General features: G+C 39.3%; 2 protein-coding genes across 2 annotated transcripts in view; both read left to right on the top strand.

The window, feature by feature from the left end:
* The window catches only part of PTPRR (protein tyrosine phosphatase receptor type R), a 273565-nt gene extending 260729 nt beyond the window's left edge, over positions 1 to 12836 (top strand). Inside the window, exon 14 of the mRNA XM_040233466.1 lies at positions 11648 to 12836. Coding sequence (XP_040089400.1) covers positions 11648 to 11741 — 94 coding nt within the window. The 3' untranslated portion in view covers positions 11742 to 12836. The remainder of the gene's footprint in view (positions 1 to 11647) is intronic.
* Positions 12837 to 13457: 621 nt separating this feature from the next.
* PTPRB (protein tyrosine phosphatase receptor type B) overlaps positions 13458 to 20277 on the top strand; it is a 125403-nt gene continuing 118583 nt past the window's right edge. Inside the window, exons 1-2 of the mRNA XM_040233464.1 lie at positions 13458 to 13567; positions 14803 to 15198. Of these exons, the coding sequence (XP_040089398.1) occupies positions 13513 to 13567; positions 14803 to 15198 (451 nt within the window). The 5' untranslated portion in view covers positions 13458 to 13512. The remainder of the gene's footprint in view (positions 13568 to 14802; positions 15199 to 20277) is intronic.

The following is a 20277-nucleotide window of genomic DNA, read 5'->3' as shown; positions in this document are numbered from 1 at the left end:
GATTCCTCATTCTCTGGCAAGACATTATTTTTATTGGCTTTGAGGCAACATCTATTAATAGATGCTATAGTTCTCCCTGAAGATTCATGAGTCTGTGATTCTCCTATTAATAATACTTTTGAGCATATTTTGAACTAAAATAGGATTTTTTTTTTCCAAATGGGAGTTCAAATTCAGTGCTGGGCATCCATAGGTGTTTTATTTAGAAGTGCATTCGTGGATCATTCCTTCATTGCCACTGTGTTCATTTGTGATTAAAAGATGAAGTCAGTAACAGGCAGTTGGGACAGAGCACTGGCTGCTGCATCTCAGGGCTTCCCAGGTGGCACAGTGGTAGAGAATCTGCCTGCCAATGCAGGAAGACACAAGAGACGGGGGCTCTGTCCCTGACGTGGGAAGATCCCCTACAGTAGGAAATGGCAACCCGCTCTAGTATTCTTGCCTGGGAAACCCATGGACAGGAGAGGCTGATGGGCTGCAGTCCATGGGGTTGCAAAGAGTCAGGCACGACTGAGGGACTGAGCATGCGTGTGCACACATGCACACACACACATACACGCACACACTGGTGAGATGGGAAGCAGGCAACAACTAGAGAAAGAGGTGGCAGGGACTGCTGGAGCAGATGTCAAGGAGCCTGAAGCTTGTCCTAGCTCTGCCCCTAATTTCCTGTGTGACCACTTGTCACTCTAGGCCTCTGAGTCTCCATATGTAGAAGGAGAAGTGGTACTTATCAGAGGTCTCCAACCTGTTTTGGTGCAAAGATCTCTTTTTAAGAGTAGAATATTTCATGGACCTCAACCTGATGGTTATACTTTGAATATCATAGTGCTTATAAATTATCCTATTTTATTACTTAGAAAGCCCTTATTATCTTATTTAAATATAACTAAGTTGTTGTGACGATACCACCTAATTAAGAATTCCAGTTGCTATTAAAACTAAACCAACCAGATTTCACCATATTTAGAGCCTGCTATAAGAGATTCATTTAGGCTTACGTATACTCCAAAATCACTGCAGCTGGTGATTGCAGCCATGAAATTAAAAGACGCTTACTCCTTGGAAGGAAAGTTATGACCAACCTATATTCAAAAGCAGAGACATTACTTTTGCAACAAAGGTCCGTCTAGTCAAGGCTATGGTTTTTCCAGTAGTCATGTATGGATGTGAGAGTTGGACTGTGAAGAAGGCTGAGCACCGAAGAATTGATGCTTTTGAACTGAGGTGTTGGAGAAGACTCTTGAGAGTCCCTTGGACTGCAAGGAGATCCAACCAGTCCATTCTGAAGGAGATCAGCCCTGGGATTTCTTTGGAAGGAATGATGCTAAAGCCAAAACTCCAGTACTTTGGCCACCTCATGCGAAGAGTTGACTCATTGGAAAAGACTCTGATGCTAGGAGGGATTGGGGGCAGGAGGAGAAGGGGACGACAGAGGATGAGATGGCTGGATGGCATCACTGACTCCATGGCCATGAGTCTGAGTGAACTCCGGGAGTTGGTGATGGACAGAAGGCCTGGCATGCTGCAGTTCATGGGGTCGCAAAGAGTCGGACACGACTGAGTGACTGAACTGACTGACTGAACTGATACCATGTTTTGGGCTTCCCTGGTAGCTCAGCTGGTAAAGGATCTGCCTGCACTGAAGGACACCCCAGGTCAGTTCCTGGGTTGGAAAGATTCCCTGGAGAAGAGATAGGCTACTCACTCCAGTATTCTTGGACTTCCCTTGTGGCTCAGCCAGTAAAGAATCTGCCTGCAATGCAGGAGACCTGGGTTCTATTCCTGGGTCAGGAAGATCCTGTGAAGAAGGGAGGAGCTACCCACTCCAGTATTCTGGCCTGGAGAATTCCGTGGACTATATAGTCTATGGGCTCACAAAGAGTCGAATATGACTGAGCAGCTTTCACTTCATACGATGTTTTTGTGCTGTGAGATAGTGATGAAGGTCATTTACACATTGAGTATGAGAGATACTTGTCCTTTAAAAGAAATAATAATACCTAGTAATAAAATGGCCTAGGATACTCACAGACTGCCTCATATGCTTATGGAGAATGGCTAAGGAGCCATATGTGACCATCAAAAGACATCTAGGCAGGGAGGAAAGAAATGTGCTCCATTGCAGGCTGACGTCAGGCAATTTTTTCCTCATTGTATTTCTTTTCATCCCACTTGGCACCTCTGAACTCTGGAAGAACTTGAAAACAGAGTTTGGGAAGTGAAACACATAAAATAATTTGTGATCTCAAAGCCTTTTTTTTTTCTTCTCCCCCCTCCCCCCTTTTTTCCTTCCCCAGAAACAGGAAACAATCTGTCTAATCCTCCCTTTTGAGAGTCAGTAGTGAAATCTGCAGTTGTCTTTGTACATCCTTACCTTGGGGACCTTAAATTGTAATGACATGCAAAGTCCTTACTTGTGGCTTCCCAGACAGGATAGAAAAATGCTTCCAGTGTGCGTCATATCATTGTTTAAATGTTTTGATTAATCACTTTAGTTTGATGGGTTTTTTAAAACTATAACAACCTAAGAGGAGGAATACATATGCCATCAGTTTCCTTAGCTAATATGTGTCCCCAGAAAATTCTTTGTTTCCAAAACTTGGTTAAAATAATTCCAAAGCTAAAATTTCCACCTCTTAGTATTTTTTTTTATTAACTTTTGTCTTGCATTGAACCATATCCTTTTGCAATCCCGACTCATCACAGAGATCCCCTTAATTAGTGAATTTCAACAATCTCATTGGAAGATCAGGAATTGAACACTTTAGTTTACTTATTTTAAGAACACTTGAAGATAAAGCTTAAAACCTGGTTTGGATTTCCTTGACATCACAGTTCCTAGGCCATAACAAGATGTCCTCTTGTAAAACAGATTATGCTAACCGAATCTTCCAAGTGGTTGTCAGGACAACCTTTTCCTTCTTCTCAGCTAGGATTCAATTGAGTGTTAACCTGGATGTTCAGAAGAAAACTGACCAGCTTTAAGGAAAAAAAAATGTGGGGAACTCAAGATCTGCTAGGGCATTAAATTATCATTTGACTTGTGTTGGCTTTTATGCCCTACAAATAATCTGTAGAGAAAACGTCCACATTCAAAATACCTGGTCAGAATCAATCAAAACATTTAGTTTACATTCTCAGTCCTTGAAATGACATGGTGTTTAGACATGGAGAAAACATCTGTCCAAGATACCCCGAGTTCAGCTCCAAACGTTAGCTGTGTTTGACTCATGCCCAAGCTATAAGAGCTTTACCCAGGAGGCACATTATCATCCACACCTTTTGTTCTAAATTTACTGTACCAAACTTTACCAAAAGAATTCCAGATTCGAAAATAATAAAAAGCCAAGGAGCGTCAGTTCCATTGTTAGCCCAGAAATGAGTCACTGCTGCAGAATTTCTTCTGTCTACTGATTAGACCGGATACGCGCTGGGCGGTGCAGCAGGAAAGGCTTGTTGCTCTTTGTATGTGTGAGTTAATAGTCACAAAAGGTCACAATTTTAACATGTTAAAAACCAAATCTCTCTCCTGGGCATCTGGCAGGGTTGTTTTTTTTTTTTCTTTTTTTCAACACACCCTCCCAGGAGCAAAGGGGAAAAAAAATATAGTTTTTTCCCTTCTAACCTGAGATTACTCTCTGCTGACATGGCTACGTGCTTTTGTGCATGGAGACCAAGATGATATGGATTTTTGTGTTTGGCAGGGCTGATGTGACTTGAGTTATCTGACATTTCTGGAAGGGCAGTTGGTCTGAGTTCTTTCTGGCCTGGCCATGCACACTGTTCATATTCTGTGGCCTCAAAGAAATCAGAGCCTTGCACCCAACACCAGTTTTGCAATAGAAGTGACTTTCTTCCAAAGCGGGGCATAATTAGAGTGAAAAGATAGTTTGTCTAAACCAACGTACTTCTGAGGGTGAAAAGGAGGCTTTATTAATAATTAGACCAGAACAGCAGGAGTAAACCGGGTCTGTCCCAAGCAAATCAGGTGCGTGATCACCCTAAGCGTTTGTGTTAACCAAGCATTTACCAAAAGAACAAGAAATAGAATATGTGACATTTATTTAATACTCACTAAGTGACAGCCACTGTGTCCACTAAAAAATACAGTCACAACCTGAAAGTAGAGAGTTATTTTATTTGGTGGGAATGTTTAGGACTCTCAGCCCCACAGAGACAGCATCTCAGTAGCTCTGAGAAAACTGTTCCAAGAAGGTGGAAGGGGAGTCAGGCTATATACAAGTTTACAACAAAGGGAGCAGGTAGTCTGAACATCAGAGATCAGATATCAAGTTAAGGAATTTAGCAATCTACGCTTGAGAAGATGCAAGCCTCTGCTGCTAAGTTACTTCAGTCATGTCTGACTCTTTGTGACCCTGGGGACCGTAACCCACTAGGCTCCTCTGTCCATGGGATTCTCCAGGCAAGAATACTGGAGTGGGTTGCCATGCCCTCCAGTGGATCTTCCTGACCCAGGGATTGAACCCACATCTCTTACATCTACCTGCAAGCCTCTGGGCTCACTGAATTTATTCTGTTCTTATGCACCTCAGCTATCTGGAGCCAAATCCTGTTTCCTTGTTCGTCTTGAGGAGTGGTAGATAGCTGCTTCATTTCCCCCAGCTCCTCAGTGGGGCAGGGAGCGAGGTGGAGGGTTTGGCTAGGTCACAGTTTTAGTAGTCCTCATTCACATTTGGCTTCCTTGGTGGCTCAGAAGGTAAAGAATCTGGTTCAATCTCTGGTATGGGAAGATCCCCTGGAGAAGGGAATGCAACCTACTCCAGTATTCTGGCCTGGAAAATTCCATGGACAGAGGAGCCTGGTGGACTACAGTCCATGAGGTCGACTAACACTTTCACTTTCATTCACATTTGGAGGCCAGAAATTGCTGTTGGCTATGATATTTCTTGTTTATTGATATGGCAGGAGATGTTTTCATTTCACAACTGTGCTAAGCATTCTATGGATTATCTCATTTAAACCTTGCAAATTTTGAAGCCTATTAGGTAAACACTCTTTGCCAGGCCAGTGGTTTTGGGGGGCAGGGAACAAAACATTGGGAAGACAAAATCTTCCACAAAACACTGATAAGGAAAACCAATAACAATAATTTTAAAAAGAAAGAAAGAAGAAAGAGTAAAGAAAAATGCCTTGGTCAAAACTGGGATTAGGAACCAGTCTAAGGACACCCTCCTTCCCCACACATACACTGTGGTAGAACCCTGGGCTCCTGGGAGTTCTGTGAATAGCCTTTGGCTAGACGTTGACAGGCTCTGACTCATCTGATCCTCACGATCTTGATGAGGTTTGTCATTAACTTCATTTTACAGGTCAGGAAAATTCAGCTGGGATAGAACAAGTGATTTGTTCAAAAGCATGTAGCTGGTTTGAATTCAAGGATTCAAACTTGAATCTGTCTGACTCCAGGCTTCCTTCTTTCTACTAGGTCATCTACCTCCACTGTAGGTGACTCTTCGCTAGTAAGTGACTTCTAGGCTGGTTCATATTTAAAAACATATTTGAATTTTTCCATCTAGGCTTACCTACTCCAGTATGCTTGTGGGAAAAATCCCATGGATGGACCTGGTGGGCTACAGTCCAAAGGATCACAAAGAATTGGACGTGATTGAGCAACTAAGCACATCTAAGCTTGCCCAGCCTGAGCAGTCTGGCAGAGCAGTCTTCTGCCCGATATGCTCTTAGTTCTGTAAGGTCCTCAGAGGGCTCATTCCATAGCCTACCATCCAGCCCAGATAGCACCAAAGAATAGCTAACACTATGGTATCTGCACATGCTTAGCTGTATAGTAATAAATATTTTTAAATGGACTGTTCATTTATATCTCACATCAGTACTATCAAGCAGGTATGGTTAGATGATTACTCATCATTTTGCAGATGAGAAAACAGCACAGCAAAGATTATGTAATAAGGGTAAAGCAGCTAATAAGTGATGGAGACAATTTGTCTTGACAACAGTGTCTTTTTACCTCTTAACACTCTTTGGTCCCTACTGGTAATGAACCTGATGCTTTGGCATCTCAAGTTTTTTCAGACTCATAATGACTCTCATGGTTAACTGGGTTGCCTTGCCCTGCTTTTATATGCACTTACTCATTTTTGATCATCTAATTCCCATTTGGCAATAGGTATTGGCATGCTGCGATTCTTGGGGTCTCAAAGAGTTGGACACGACTGAGCGGCTGAACTGAACTGAACTGATTGTACCTTAATGTGTTATACCCCCCAGGAAAAGATTTGTATCTAAACAGGATTCTCCAAGGAGAGATAGTGCTTTAAATACAGTATGTTGGGTAATGGTGGTGATTTTGGCATGCTGCCTGACTGATGACAGCCTTTCTCCACGGAAACATCATCTTGATCACCATGGAACTCTTAAAATCTTAACCTTGGTTGAGTTTTTAACTATGATCTGTTGGAGATCAAGGATTATTTAGTGCCTTGATAATTGAGTTTGCTTATGCCTTTTATGTGGTGTTGGAGAAGACTCTTGAGAGTCCCTTGGACTGCAAGGAGATTCAACCAGTCCATCCTAAAGGAACTCGGTCCTGGATATTCATTGGAAGGACTGATGCTGAAGCTGAAACTCCAATACTTTGGCCACCTGATGCAAAGAACGGACTCAATGGAAAGGACCCTGATGCTGGGAAAGATTGCAGACGGGAGGAGAAGGGGACGACAGAGGATGGGATGGTTGGATGGCATCACCAACAGGATAGACATGAGTTTGAGTAGGCTCCAGGAGTTGGTGATGGGCAGGGAAGCCTGGCGTGCTGCAGTCCATGGGGTCGCAGAGTCAGACATGACTGAGCGACTGAACTGACTGATGCCTTTTAACATAATAAAAAGAAAATGTTGGATGATGCCTTTTAAAGTAATAAAAAGAGAATTCCTGCTTCTTACCTTTAAAGACCAGCTTGCTCAGAAACTTTGCATCAGTAATATAGATCCAGACCTCAGCAAGTCATTGGAGCCCTGCCTGACCCGAAAGGTACCTGCAATCTGAGTCAGAGTTCTCCTGGAGGCTGAATTAGTATGGGGCTCTCTTAAGGGTTCTGATTAATCTTGCTATGTTCATTTATTCCATAAATATATTTTGTTTTAGGCACTATGGTCAGCCTATAAGAGACTGTATTTGTCCCATAACAGGATAAAATCTGCAGGTTAAATTATTAGAATTTAAGGTCTTACAAAGATCGGCAGTGTTCTACATACCAATATATATAATTGGAAATAATATTTTAAAAGATGATTGTAATCAGTTCCTGATTTTGAGTCAACTTCCAGTTAATGCATTCTGTGATGCCCTTTCCCTTCTTTTATGCTAGAGCTTATATGTTTTCATACTACATGAGACAGCCTGGCCTCAGTAACCTACTTGACAAGTATTTACTTCAGACTAGTAAATGTTTTCCACTTTTGGAAATATGCATAAACTGTAACATCATGTCTGCTCTTAAAGGACCTAAAACTTAGTTAGAAATAATTTTGAAATGGAATTAGACAGTATATCACATGATATCAAATTACTTGTAGTCAAGACCCTGTCTTGGCCCTGTCTTTTTCTACTCCTTTAAAAATGACAGATAAAAAGACACAAGGCATGCTTGTTAACTATCTGGGAGACACCAATTTGGGGGTGAGAAATAAAGGCTAATATACTGAATGATAGAAATAGTGATGTCAGTAAATAAGAACTTTTTGCTGAAATCAACAAGTTGAATTGGAATAAACAAAGTTCTGCACGTAGTCTGAAAAAATAAGTACAGAATGGAAGAAAGCTGTGATTTTCACATTCAAAAATAATACTGTGGGCTTTTTCTTTAACCCAAACCTTAATTCAATATCCTAAAATACTTGCCAAGCACCAGGCACTCGGTAGGCACTGCAGGATCTTTCCACCCAGTGTACCTGCAGAAGCAAACTCTTTGGCTTATAACATGCAGCTAGAGAGGGAAATATTCCCACTGACCTGATCTCATTGGGAGTAGACACAACACTCTAAGAAGGTCATACTTGATAAAACAGCCTATAGAAAGGGGAGGCTAGACTGGGGAGTGACAGGGAAACCAGGCTGCATAGAAATATTGAGTGACCACAGGATGTTTAGTCTAGAGAAGAAAAGATTATGGCACTTTGATGGTTGTTTTCCAACACTTAGAGAGCTATTGTATGACTCTTAAGAGGAACCTTAAGGCTTTTAGGATTATTTCAGTTTGACCAATGGGGCGGGTGAAAGTCAAAGAGGAGCAGATTCATTCTGATGTCTTCAAAAGTTTTCCTGCCAACCTTGGCAAAGGCTAACTACCCCCCAGCAGAAAATAGCTGACCATCTACCATGTAGACCTCTCCCTCCTAGAAAGGCAGCATTTTGTTGGCAGTTGGAATGCATGCCCTCTGAGGATCCCTCAGATGCCGAATCTTTCCCTTTTATTTTTCAAAACAAGTGAAAAGTAACCTCACTTTTCATACACCTCCCTTAAGCCTTGATATCTACAAGAGTTTTGCTAGCCTGAAACTATTGAGTTTGTTTCCACATCTTCTCCACCCTCACTGGCAGAAACAACATTTGACTTAGTTAACTGAATGTCATAGTAAGTATACTCCAAGCCTTAAAATTACACTGCTGACCTTTCTGGGGTAAGATGGTGATTAAACCTAGTCTTGACCTTCTTTCATTCAACAGTTGGACATGTAGATACCAATGTTCACCAGAACATATAAGAAGGGGGAAATCTTGTCTCAAAGTGAAGTAAATGGTGAGAGGAAATTCACAGACCAGAGCCCGGGAGACTGAGCACGTGTAAGGCTCCCTAGACCGTCTGCAGCTTAAGGAGGAAGCCTAATGGGCTGTGCAGATGCCAAAGGAAGGGAGGTGCCCCTCAGCTCCCTAGAGCGGCCTGAATATTTCCTGTGGCTGGCTCTCCCAAGCCTCACAGTCGAAGCCAGCATCTTCCGGACACCTGCTGTTTATAGGTGTGCCCAGATGTCATCATCCAGCTGAGAAAAGTCGTCACCTCAGCTGGCTACTCCTGTTGTCGACTTAGGATCAAGGAATACTTTGACCAGAGAGTGGCCCTTAGTACAACAAAATGTGCAGTTCTATGGAAAAGGAATGATGATATATTTCTGCCAATGAGTTGCAGTCGCCAAAAAAATCATGTATTTGACTCTCTATTACCAAGTACATCATTTGGGCATCCCATCAATAAAGCAAGAGAGTTCCAGAAAAACATCTATTTTTGCTTTATTGACTATGCCAAAGCCTTTGACTGTGTGGATCTCAATAAACTGTGGAAAATTCTGAAGGAGATGGGAATACCAGACCACCTGATCTGCCTCTTGAGAAACCTGTATGCAGGACAGGAAGCAACAGTTAGAACTGGACATAGAGCAACAGACTGGTTCCAAATAGGAAAAGGAGTACGTCAAGGCTGTATATTGTCACCCTGCTTATTTAACTTATATGCAGAGTACATCATGAGAAACGCTGGGCTGGAGGAAGCACAAGCTGGAATTAAGAATGCCGGGAGAAATATCAACAACTTCAGATATGCAAATGCCACCACCCTTATGGCAGAAAGTGAAGAAGAACTAAAGAGCCTCTTGATGAAAGTGAAAGTGGAGAGTGAAGAAGTTGGCTTAAAGCTCAACATTCAGAAAACTAAGATCATGGCATCCGGTCCCATCACTTCATGGCAAATAGATGGGGAAATATTGGAAACAGTGGCTAACTTTATTTTTGGGGGCTCCAGGATCACTGCAGATGGTGATTGGAGCCATGAAATAAAAAGACACTTACTCCTTGGAAGAAAAGTTATGACCAACCTAGATAGCATATTGAAAAGCAGAGACATTACTTTGTCAACAAAGGTCTGTCTAGTCAAAGCTATGGTTTTCCAGTGGTCATGTATGGATGTGAGAGTTGGACTATAAAGAAAGCTGAATGTCGAAGAACTGATGCTTTTGAACTGTAGTGTTGGAGAAGACTCTTGAGAGTCCCTTGGACTGCACAGAGATCCAACCAGTCCATCCTAAAGGAGATCAGTCCTGCATGTTCATTGGAAGGACTGATTTGAAGCTGAAACTCCAATACATTGGCCACCTGATGCAAAGAGCTGATTCATTGGAAAAGCCCCTGATGCTGGGAAAGATTGAGGGCAGGAGGAGAAGGGGACGACAGAGGATAAGATGGTTGGATGGCATCACCGACTCAATGGACATAGGTTTGGGTGGACTCTGGGAGTTGGTGATGGACAGGGAGGCCTGGGGTGCTACAGTTCACGGGGTCACAAAGAGTCAAACATGACTGAGTGACTGAACTGAACTGAATTGCTTGACCTGTTTAGTGTAGTTCTGAAGGATGAAGTGTTTCTAACTTAACACTACTGTTTAAGAGGGTGAAATCTTACTGCTTCAATACTTTGAAAGCTTATATTTATAGAAGCGGGCAAGTAGACCTAGATATAAGCCCAATTTTAGTTATTACCATTAACTAGAAGTCACATTATAGTGAGGCAATATATCTCATTTTTAAAGTTGAAGTGCTGAAAGTCCTAAAAACAATTATTTTGAATGGTAACAACAGCCACTAGGAAGAACTAATAAGTTTAAAATTTGTTGTAGTATTGGTTATAAAGTTATGTAGACTTTATAAAACTTCACATAGTTACTAATAGGGATGCAGTTACTCAGTGAGCAGGAAAAATAACATTTATAAAACTATAGCAGCTTTGCTAGGTAAAGGAACCATTATCAAAAAAATTCAACATGCCTCCTTTATGTATAAACGTATAAGGAGCAGTGTTATTACTTCTCATGAAGTTAGGTACCTTCCACTAATCTTAAACATATGGTACATGGAATAACTAGTAATGATAGTGACATTAACTAAGGGGAAAAAAGCAAGAACCAATTCTCTTTTTCCAACTCATTTAAGGATCTCCTGCTACTGTGTTTAAATACCCAGCACACCACACCCAAAAGTTTTTTCCCCATAACATACTCAAATATACCATTGCAAGGTAGTTCTTTTAACTTGTAGAAAGAGCAACATTTTACAGTTGAGTATTGTTTAGTAAACCTACATCAATCAAATCCAAGTGCATAAATATGTATAACATAAGAAGAATGATAAGGCACTCTAGAAGTAATACTAACACTCCAAATAGAAGTGAATTTATTTAACCCTAGCAATAATCCTGTGAGAATAATCCCATTATTCTCCTACTTCAATAGCAGATGAAACTGAGATAAAAGCATTTTAAGGAACTTGCCCAAGATCAATTTGCCCTTGCTAAGACAGGCATCAGAGGGATTTGAACTCAGTCTGGTTCCAAAGTCCAAGTACTTAACCATAAGGCTGTACTGCCTCCCCAGTAATGATGTTGGTTAAATTAATCAAATGCCTACTGTGTAGCAGACACTTGTTAATCCCTTCATATATATTAGCATATTAAAATCATCTATCAGGTCATCTGGACATAGGAAAGAGGGACAACAAAGGAATTACCATGCCAACGGTTCTGTGTGTCTTTGGCACAGCACTTTCACTTGAGTGTGGTCTCTGCATTACTTGAGATGGTGGGATGTTAGCAATAACTTATGCTATCTCTTCCTTGCAGGGGTGGAATGGTCCAAACCAGTGAGCAGTATGAATTTGTGCATCATGCTCTGTGCCTGTACGAGAGCAGACTTTCAGCAGAAACTGTCCAGTGATTCTCTGAAGACTTACCAGGCCTTTGATCTCTAGGGGTGATTAGCTGATTACCCACTCAAGGCTTCTGGAAGGAGCTTCCCGCAGTGGAAGGGAAGAGAAGCCATGAAGCCAAGTCGGGGCATGGATTGTGAAAGATGGCAACATATTCAAGTCCTCCAGCCTCTTGTGTATATGAATACACTTGTAAGCACCCCCTAAATTATTTTGAAGGTCCTCTGCTGATGGAGGTATGGTTGATTTCTCACACTGCTAAGGAGGAATTTGTTTTGTCTGTATTGACTATCTGCCACACAGAATATATGTATGAAATATATGTCATTAGATGATACCTTGAAGAGCTGCTGAAGAAATTATTATTGTGTGTTTAGATGCTTTAATGTTTGCAAAATCTGTCTTGTGAATGGACTGTCAGTTGTTAAACTGTTCCTGTTTTAAGTGCTAATTCCTTCTCAGTTACCAGAATCTTGCCACTAAAGTTGCAAGTGATTGATAATGGATTTTTAACAAATAAGTCTGTGTTTTTGAAAAAAAAAATCAAAAGCAGTAACTATTTTATATGGAAATGTGTCTTGAAATATTACCTATTAAATGTATATTTATCAGTACCTCCTATCAAACAATTACAGAGCACAATGATTGTCATTGGGTATATATGTATTTACTCTCTACTATTGAGCATAGAGGTGGTTTCTGCTCCAGAATTCTATCCACTGTATTTCTACATTGTAAGTCATTTTACTTTCAAAGGGAAAAACAAATTTGTAGCAACTATGATGTATTAAGAATTTTAAATACTTGTCTCTCTTTTACTAAGAAAGAATTTTTGAATATAATGTTTACCTGAAATCTCTCTCCCAGTAAAAGGCAGATGCCTTTGAAATTAATGTAACCTGTCCCATTTCCAGTGGTTCTTTAAAAGGATGCTGCCATGGATATCCTTAAATCTCTGAAATAATTTACTCCTCAAGAGACAAAGTTTAAAAGAAAAAAAATCTACACTCAGCAAACACTAGATGTTCTGCTCACATATGAATTTTTAATGCAGCTATGTTGACTTTGTTTCCTACTGCCAATAAACTACTCTTAATACTAAATGCTGAGTAAGGCATGTGCTTTTTTTTTCTTCTTTGGAGAGAGACCTTTATCTTTGGGGGAAAGCCTGAAGTCAACAGTGTGATGGGTGTAATTTTAGTCTGCCTCTCCCCAGTAGAGATGACAATTTCAAAATGTAGTATTGTCATCACTTGAGCGATAATGATCTAGAAGTGCCATCATTATGTGGTTTTCCTCGATAGACTTCCAGCTATCATTATACACACAGTACATGTTTATGTCTTCGTATCCCTTGTCATAGACCCTCATAAATTACGTGGTTGGTGTTTGTTCGGCAGAATCACATCACCTGAAGAGATGTAATGCTGTAGGAACATTGAATTACCTAAGATTACAATTCTTTTCTTCCCTCTTGAGCTTAGTTGTGTGGCAAAGGGTTGGTAGAAGAAAATTTACACATTTTATTCTGCTCCTGGGGGCTGGAATTTTTTTGACATTAAAAAAAAAAAAGAAGTAATCATAATCCCTTCTTTCTAAGGAAACAGACAAAAGGACAACTGGTGTAAAACTTCCCCCAAACAATTCAATAGGAGGAAGTGCTCGTCACTGACTTTTCCCCCCACCATGAAGGCACATTTCCTTCCTAGTCTTCGCTTCTCTTATCTGGGAGAATTTTTTTTTCCCCCAAGCAAAGCATGAACAGTCGTTAAGTGGAAAATGGAGGCTGAATTTTACATGGCGATTCTTACCTGCTTCATCTTCGTGAACTCAGGTGAGTGGGTCTGCCTCAAGTTTCCTGAGGCATTTCTTCAATAGCCAGCAAAGGAGTCTCTGTCCTTTGAAAAGTATGTGAAACAAAGCGGAAACGGAGCCAGGTCTCCATGGCAGTTTAGCCAGAGACGATGAGGAGGGGGAATAAAAGGAACCTGTGATGCCCACACTGCTGAGATTTCTCCCCAAAAGAAAATAAGTGGCCTCCTCTGGTGTCCTCCAAATTCCTCAGGCAGCTCCTGAAATGGCATCTGAACAGCAGAGACTAAAGCAACCCCAAGGTGGGGAAAACGTATTATTATGCAACTGTCTGTGGCATCTTTCTGCTTTTTCTCTGTCAAGTTATAGTTTGATTTCCTTTGTGTTAAATAAAGAAAATACAAGAAATATAATTAAAGAGAGTTGAGGAACTGTGGTGGGTTTTATTTGGAAGTTGTTATTTGGAATGTCTGACTATTTTAATGGAAGAGCTGAGAAAATTAAGTAGAAGCACCTTGAAGATGGCTTTTGAGCCTGAATATTTCACTTTTTAATCTGACGTTTAACAATTGGGTATTCAGTTTTCTCTTAGCATTTGAGGGAAGACTGTAGATACTGTCACAAAATAGAAAAATTCCTCTCTATAGTATTATAAAAATTTAGTTTGTGTAATCAATACTTTACTTAGTTACTATTAGCTAGGAGAATGTGCTTACAAAAATGGAAAATTTTGTTTTATTTTGGGATAAATATACTTAATTTTCAAAAACTGTGTTCAAACTCATCCATTTGTATACAAACACTTGTTGCAGTGGTAACTTAAGAATTGGAAAATGGAGTGTTTCTTTAGAGTGGAGAATGGAGGTGAGGTGGAAGGAGTGAAATGGTTAAAATGGGAATTGGATTTTATATAACTTTAGCATTTAAATATTTAGGCTAAAATATCTCACCGTATTCTTTGGATGGTTTAGTTTCTTTTCCAAGCTTCCTTTCATTATTTCACTGGGGGCATATTTTCTTCCCTAAACCATGTGAAAGGAAAAGAAAAGAAGCTAAGTGTGACATTTTTGCATTGTTTGCTTTGGGATTTTTAAATCACATGTGTTGAATCTGGAACTATTCACTTTAAATTATAGCAATTGCAAAAGATAAGTAAACCTTGTATTTTGACCAGGCTGATTTGTGGGTGGGTTGCTTTGTTTTCTGGTGGGTTTTATGGTTTGTTGCATAGCACTTGATGAGCTTCTCATCTTCCAGAGGGGTTTCAGATTGTCCATGTCCAGAAACAACAGTGTCTTTTCAAAAATAAGAGAGTGGTCATGGACTTGTGCAGTAGGACAAACCAGAACCAGCAGTGGATGTGGACTGAGGATGGAAAGCTCCTTCATGTTAAATCTGCTCTGTGCCTGGGCATCTCCAATTCCTCTGGTGGCCCTGGCCGAGCCGCCATCTTTGCCCCCTGCTCCCAGGCTCCTCGATGGACTTGCTATGAGAAGGAAGGGTTCCTTGAGGTGGAAAATGCCTCTCTCTTTCTCAAGAAACAAGGCTCCAGGGTAGTGGTCAAGAAGGGCACAAAGTACCTCCATAGCTGGATGAAAATAGATGTCAACGAAGAGGGAAAACCAGTCAGTGAAAGCCTCTGCTCTAAAAAAGGTGAGTTCTTCCTTTCAGAATTGATTCTGAAAGTTCTGTTAAATATCTTGCTGTTTTGCATTCAAGGGAAGTCCACATGCTCCAACAAAATTCCAATGGAAGATTCATAAGCTAATGGAAATGGATTGTGTGGTACACACCAACTTGGAAAACTTCATTATCTTCGTAAAAATAAGTCCAACTTTCCTTTTTCTGTCTGTCTCTCATGCTTCCTTCCTTTTATTTTTCTTGCTTCTTCTATTAATTCAACAAATATTTCTTGAGCTTCTCTTTTGTGTCAAACATTAAGCACTTAGGCTATATATTACTAGATGTGGGAATGTAAATCTGTGTATAGCATACACAGGTAATAACTAAAGGCAATGATAAGGAAATTAATAATTTTGCTGATGTAGACACTTCTGTTCTCTGATTATGAGGAGCTATTAGAACATCAAAATGGTGCTTGATAAAACTGGTAAGATAGTAAGTTATGCTTTTGCAAATCTCTTGTACTAATGTTTAGGGGTAGTTTTTTTGGAGGTAGTATCTTTGAAATGTTAAGAACCAATGTGCAGCCATAGAATCTTCTAATCTGTTGATCATTGATGAATATAACCTAGATGATGGACATATAAAAACTTGTATACACATGCATAAATTTCTGGTACAACATACAGTTCAGTCCTAGACTAGGAATTTTTATTTGTCGATACAGCTTAATTTTCTATTTTACTTAATCATCTTATTGCTTATTTACTCCTTTATTAGAGGTTTGCTTTAGGAAGTCATGGAGGATAAAAGAATTGCTATATACTAGCTATAAATAACTGGAGAATTATCTAGAAATGAAGCCCTTCCTTAAGATTAAAATTTGTCAAGGTAAAGTGAATTGTCCCAAATAATTAAGTAGCAGAGGTATAGATTAGAACCCAGGTTTGTTTGTTTTTTTACCTTTTTTTTTTTACATTAGAGTATAGCTGATTAGCAAACAGCATTGTGATAGTTTCACCTGAACAGTGAAGGGACTCAGCCATAGATACACATGTATCCATTCTCCCCCAAATTCCCCTCTATCCAGATTGCCACATAACACTGAGCAGAGTTCCATGTGCTATACAGTAGGACTGTTGAGAACCCAATTCTTGATACCTTGTCCAATATATGTTCCATATTATAGTAGTTTCCAAATGCTCATCCATAGGATTCTTGCCCAATTGGCTACATTCAGAATTACCTGGTGGAGAGAAGAAGTAAAATGAGTCATTGCCATCATTTCTTCCTTTATTGTTGTTTCCAAGATTTGATTCCAAGAAACCTATATTTGGGCAAGATACTGGATGTTTTTTTAAAAGTTCCCCAAATAATTTTGATTCATAGCCTCATTTCAGGATCAGCATCCACTGTACATTTAAATCTTTTTATTAGGTCTTAATTTTTGAGACTTATATGAGTTTTTTCACCACACTGATCTTTGAACAGTTTTACATCACTCATTCACTTGATAAATTAAACATCTAAGTAGGTGCCAATTAAATGGGCTCTTCTACAGTACAAGAAGAGTATCTGTTCTTATAAAAACTTCTGATATGAGAATAAGATAGAAAATATAAAATTTAATTATGAAATTCAACTTTATCAGGAAGAATACATCACATAGCACCATCGGAACAGTTCCTTTCCTGTAGTTCATCTAGCTAGGCCTATCCTAAACAACACAGAGTGAGTGAGTGAAGTTGCTCAGTCGTGTCCGACTCTTTGCGACCCCATGGACTGTAGCCTACCAGGCTCCTCCCTCCATGGGATTCTCCAGGCAAGAGTACTTTTGGAGTGGGTTACCATTTCCTTCTCCAGGGGATCTTCCTGACCCAGGGATTGAACCTGGGTCTCCCGCATTTCAGGCAGACGCTTTAACCTCTGAGCCACTAGGGAAGCCAAACAACACAGGAACATTGTAAATATTTCGGTTGTATGGTGTATGGTTATACCCAAGCAGTGAGATTCCTCCCCAACTCCCAATCAAACCCTAGAAGACTATTCTTTCATTAGAACTTTTAAAAAGCACATATGAATTCAATAGATATGGATTATTCAAGATAGAAGATAATTCATGGAAAAACTATTTCTTTTAACCTTCACACAAAACATGTCTAATGATATACTTCATTTCAAAAGTAAAGTAGATGTAATAGACTACTTGCAGTTAACCACTGAACATGCCATATCCAAAATGCCTGATAATGTGTGTTGGAGGAAAAAAATGGACCTCTAGAAAAAGCAGTTAAAATATGAACAATTCCAATACAAAAAAGTATCTTATATTTGAATATACATAGGTGCACCATTTACTTTTGCCAACAGACTTTTTTCTTCTCTAACTGTACAGAATGATATTGGTTGACCCATAGCATGAACACTCACTGATTTTCTAGAGAGTTCATTGTGAAATGTTAAATTTCATGTAGATGTTTGTAATGAATGAACTCCAAATGCCTTTTCTTAAGAGTTAATAAATACTATACTTTTAAGTAGCACAAATATGCATGTTGTTCATGCAGACGATGTATTGTTTTTATTAGGCTCATCAGTAAAAGCATACTTGTGAAGGTCAAAACCTGGGCTATATATTTCTTATTTGTTTCATAGAATAAACATTCATAATGCCATTCAAGTATTTAAGTAATATTTCTCTACTACCTACTAGGTGCCAGAACTTGTGCTAGTAACCGAAGTACCCTACACCAGTAATTCTCAACCCAAGCTTTACATCAGAATACAATGGGAACGTGAAATAGTATTAATATCCGGGCTTCATCCTCTAGGTCAACTAACTCAGGAATTATATTTTTAAATACGTCCAATATGCAGCCAAACCTGAGAATCACTAAATATGTCTTGCTCCTTAGGATAATGGGAAGGCAAATAAGTAAATAGTTAGTTATAATAGAGTGTGAGTAGAAAAAAAATATCCCTTCCTCCAATATATATTCTTGCCAGGGTGTCACATTAAATGATAGTGTTTTTTTTTTTTACTCGATACTTCTTAAATTTTTTAAACATTTCTTTGAATGCCCACTGAATTTTGTCATAATTTAACTGTGCTTCATTCTAAAATGTCTTTTTTCTTATTCCTCTCCTTTACTCAAGCCCCTCTTAATAGGATGAATCAAATAGGTTTCCAAAGTGGGTCAAAATTCGATTCAAAAGTTCATAAGAAGGTTTTTAAGAGAAAAACCTGTACTAGGGTCAGATTTCCTCAAATAATCAGTGATACTGCAATGATTTTTATTAGGAGAGGAACGTAAAATTAACCTATCTTTTCAATTTTTCATATATTTCTGTAAAACCCCTTAAAACAACCATTTATGGAACAAATAGAAGAAAGTTTGTGAGTGAAAGTCGATCAGTCCTGTCGCTCTTTGCCACCCCATGGACTATAGAGTCCATGGAATTCTCTAGGCCAGAATACTGGAGTGGGTAGCCTTTCCCTTCTCCAGGGGATCTTCCCAACCCAGGGATTGAAGCCAGCTCTCCCACATTGCAGGCAGCTTCTTTACCAGCTGAGCCACAAGGGAAGCCCTGAATAGAGTTTAATGGGACCTAATTCGTGGGAATCCAATTAAAAAGAATATATAGATTATGTAGAACCAGGATCACCAGGATCATAGTAGATTACCAAGTTAAAGAAAAGATGGATTTAGATTTTTTACCATTCCCACTGAATTTTAAGTTTACCCTTAAAGAATATACTACACAAATTCATTTTGGATCCCCTCCTACAAAAAAAAATAATGTATATGGTAGACAGACTCTTATTTAAAAAAAAAATTTTTAAGATCAATTTTTAAAATTAGAGCCTTATAGCTATTATTCTGAGTAGGGAGTAATAAAAAGCATTGCTTCCAAAATGCCAATATATCTGGCTAAAATGACAAAATTTCCTTTTTCCTATATATTCTTTTGTCAGTCAGTTGCCAGATATCCAGCTATCTGGAAACCATCTTACCTTCAGCAATATGTCAATAAAACAAGTGATTGACAGATTCAAATATTTCCTCCATATAGCCACATCTTTGGAGTCACTGTACTGAGTATAGCTTTTAGAAATATTTTGTGTATCATTTCTCAGTCTCTCTAAATTCACGCAAGGCAATCATCAATAAGGCAATAAGGAAAAACCAAATTTTATTCTATTCCCAAGCATATAGCAATTTTATATAATGACACATTTGACTTTTTAAGATTATTATTGCTTTGAGAGTAAAAATGCATTCTGAGGTCCAAATTTCTAATTTACAAACTCTTGAAAGATGGCACTCTTAAGGGCTTCCTGCTAGGAAAAATCTTATAAGCTAAAGGGAAAATTATATCAGCCTACACTTTGGGGGAGGGGTACTTGTACATTTCTAGGAAAGTTCACTTAAAATTCGGTTAAACATTTTTTTTTCTCCATGACTAAGTTGTTTGTATATACAGGAGATGCAAAAGAAAAAAGTTAGAAAGGCTCAACTATTATGCTATAAACCTCTTTAGAGCAGGAATCATAACTTAGAAATCTTTATCTCCTTTGAAGGTAATCTTGGTTCCCATGGTCAACAAGTGCTGGCTAAATGTGTTTCAACTTCTAAAAGGTGTTAAGTATCAGAATTACAGTAATTCCCAGGAGGCTCTTCTGTGGTAGAAAATCCAGGAGACAAGGGTTTGATCCCTGGGTTGGGAAGATCTCCTGGAGGAGGAAATGGCAACCCACTCCAGTACTCTTGCCTGGAAAGTCCCATGGATGGGGTCGCAAAGAGTTGGACACAACTGAGCGACTGAGCGTGCACATCAGAATAATAGGGACAATTAAGAAAAGCTAAGCACTATTTTTATACCACTATTGAAGTCCTGATTATTGGTTTTCTCTTCTTCCCATATCAAGCAGAATTTTTAAACCCACCAAGCCATTAACAGTTACAGTATTATCAATCCAACAGGAAAAGTCTTAGCCCCACAAATAGACAACACAGGTTACAGGGACCAAATTATTGAAGTTTTATGGACCTACACGATATGGAAAATAACTCATTCATTGGGCCCCCTCTTTTACATGAGAAACAG

This window comes from Oryx dammah, unplaced genomic scaffold (assembly GCF_014754425.2).
Source record: "Oryx dammah isolate SB20612 unplaced genomic scaffold, SCBI_Odam_1.1 HiC_scaffold_29, whole genome shotgun sequence".
Taxonomy (NCBI): domain Eukaryota; kingdom Metazoa; phylum Chordata; class Mammalia; order Artiodactyla; family Bovidae; genus Oryx; species Oryx dammah.
This window is presented reverse-complemented; position numbering and strand designations above follow the sequence as displayed.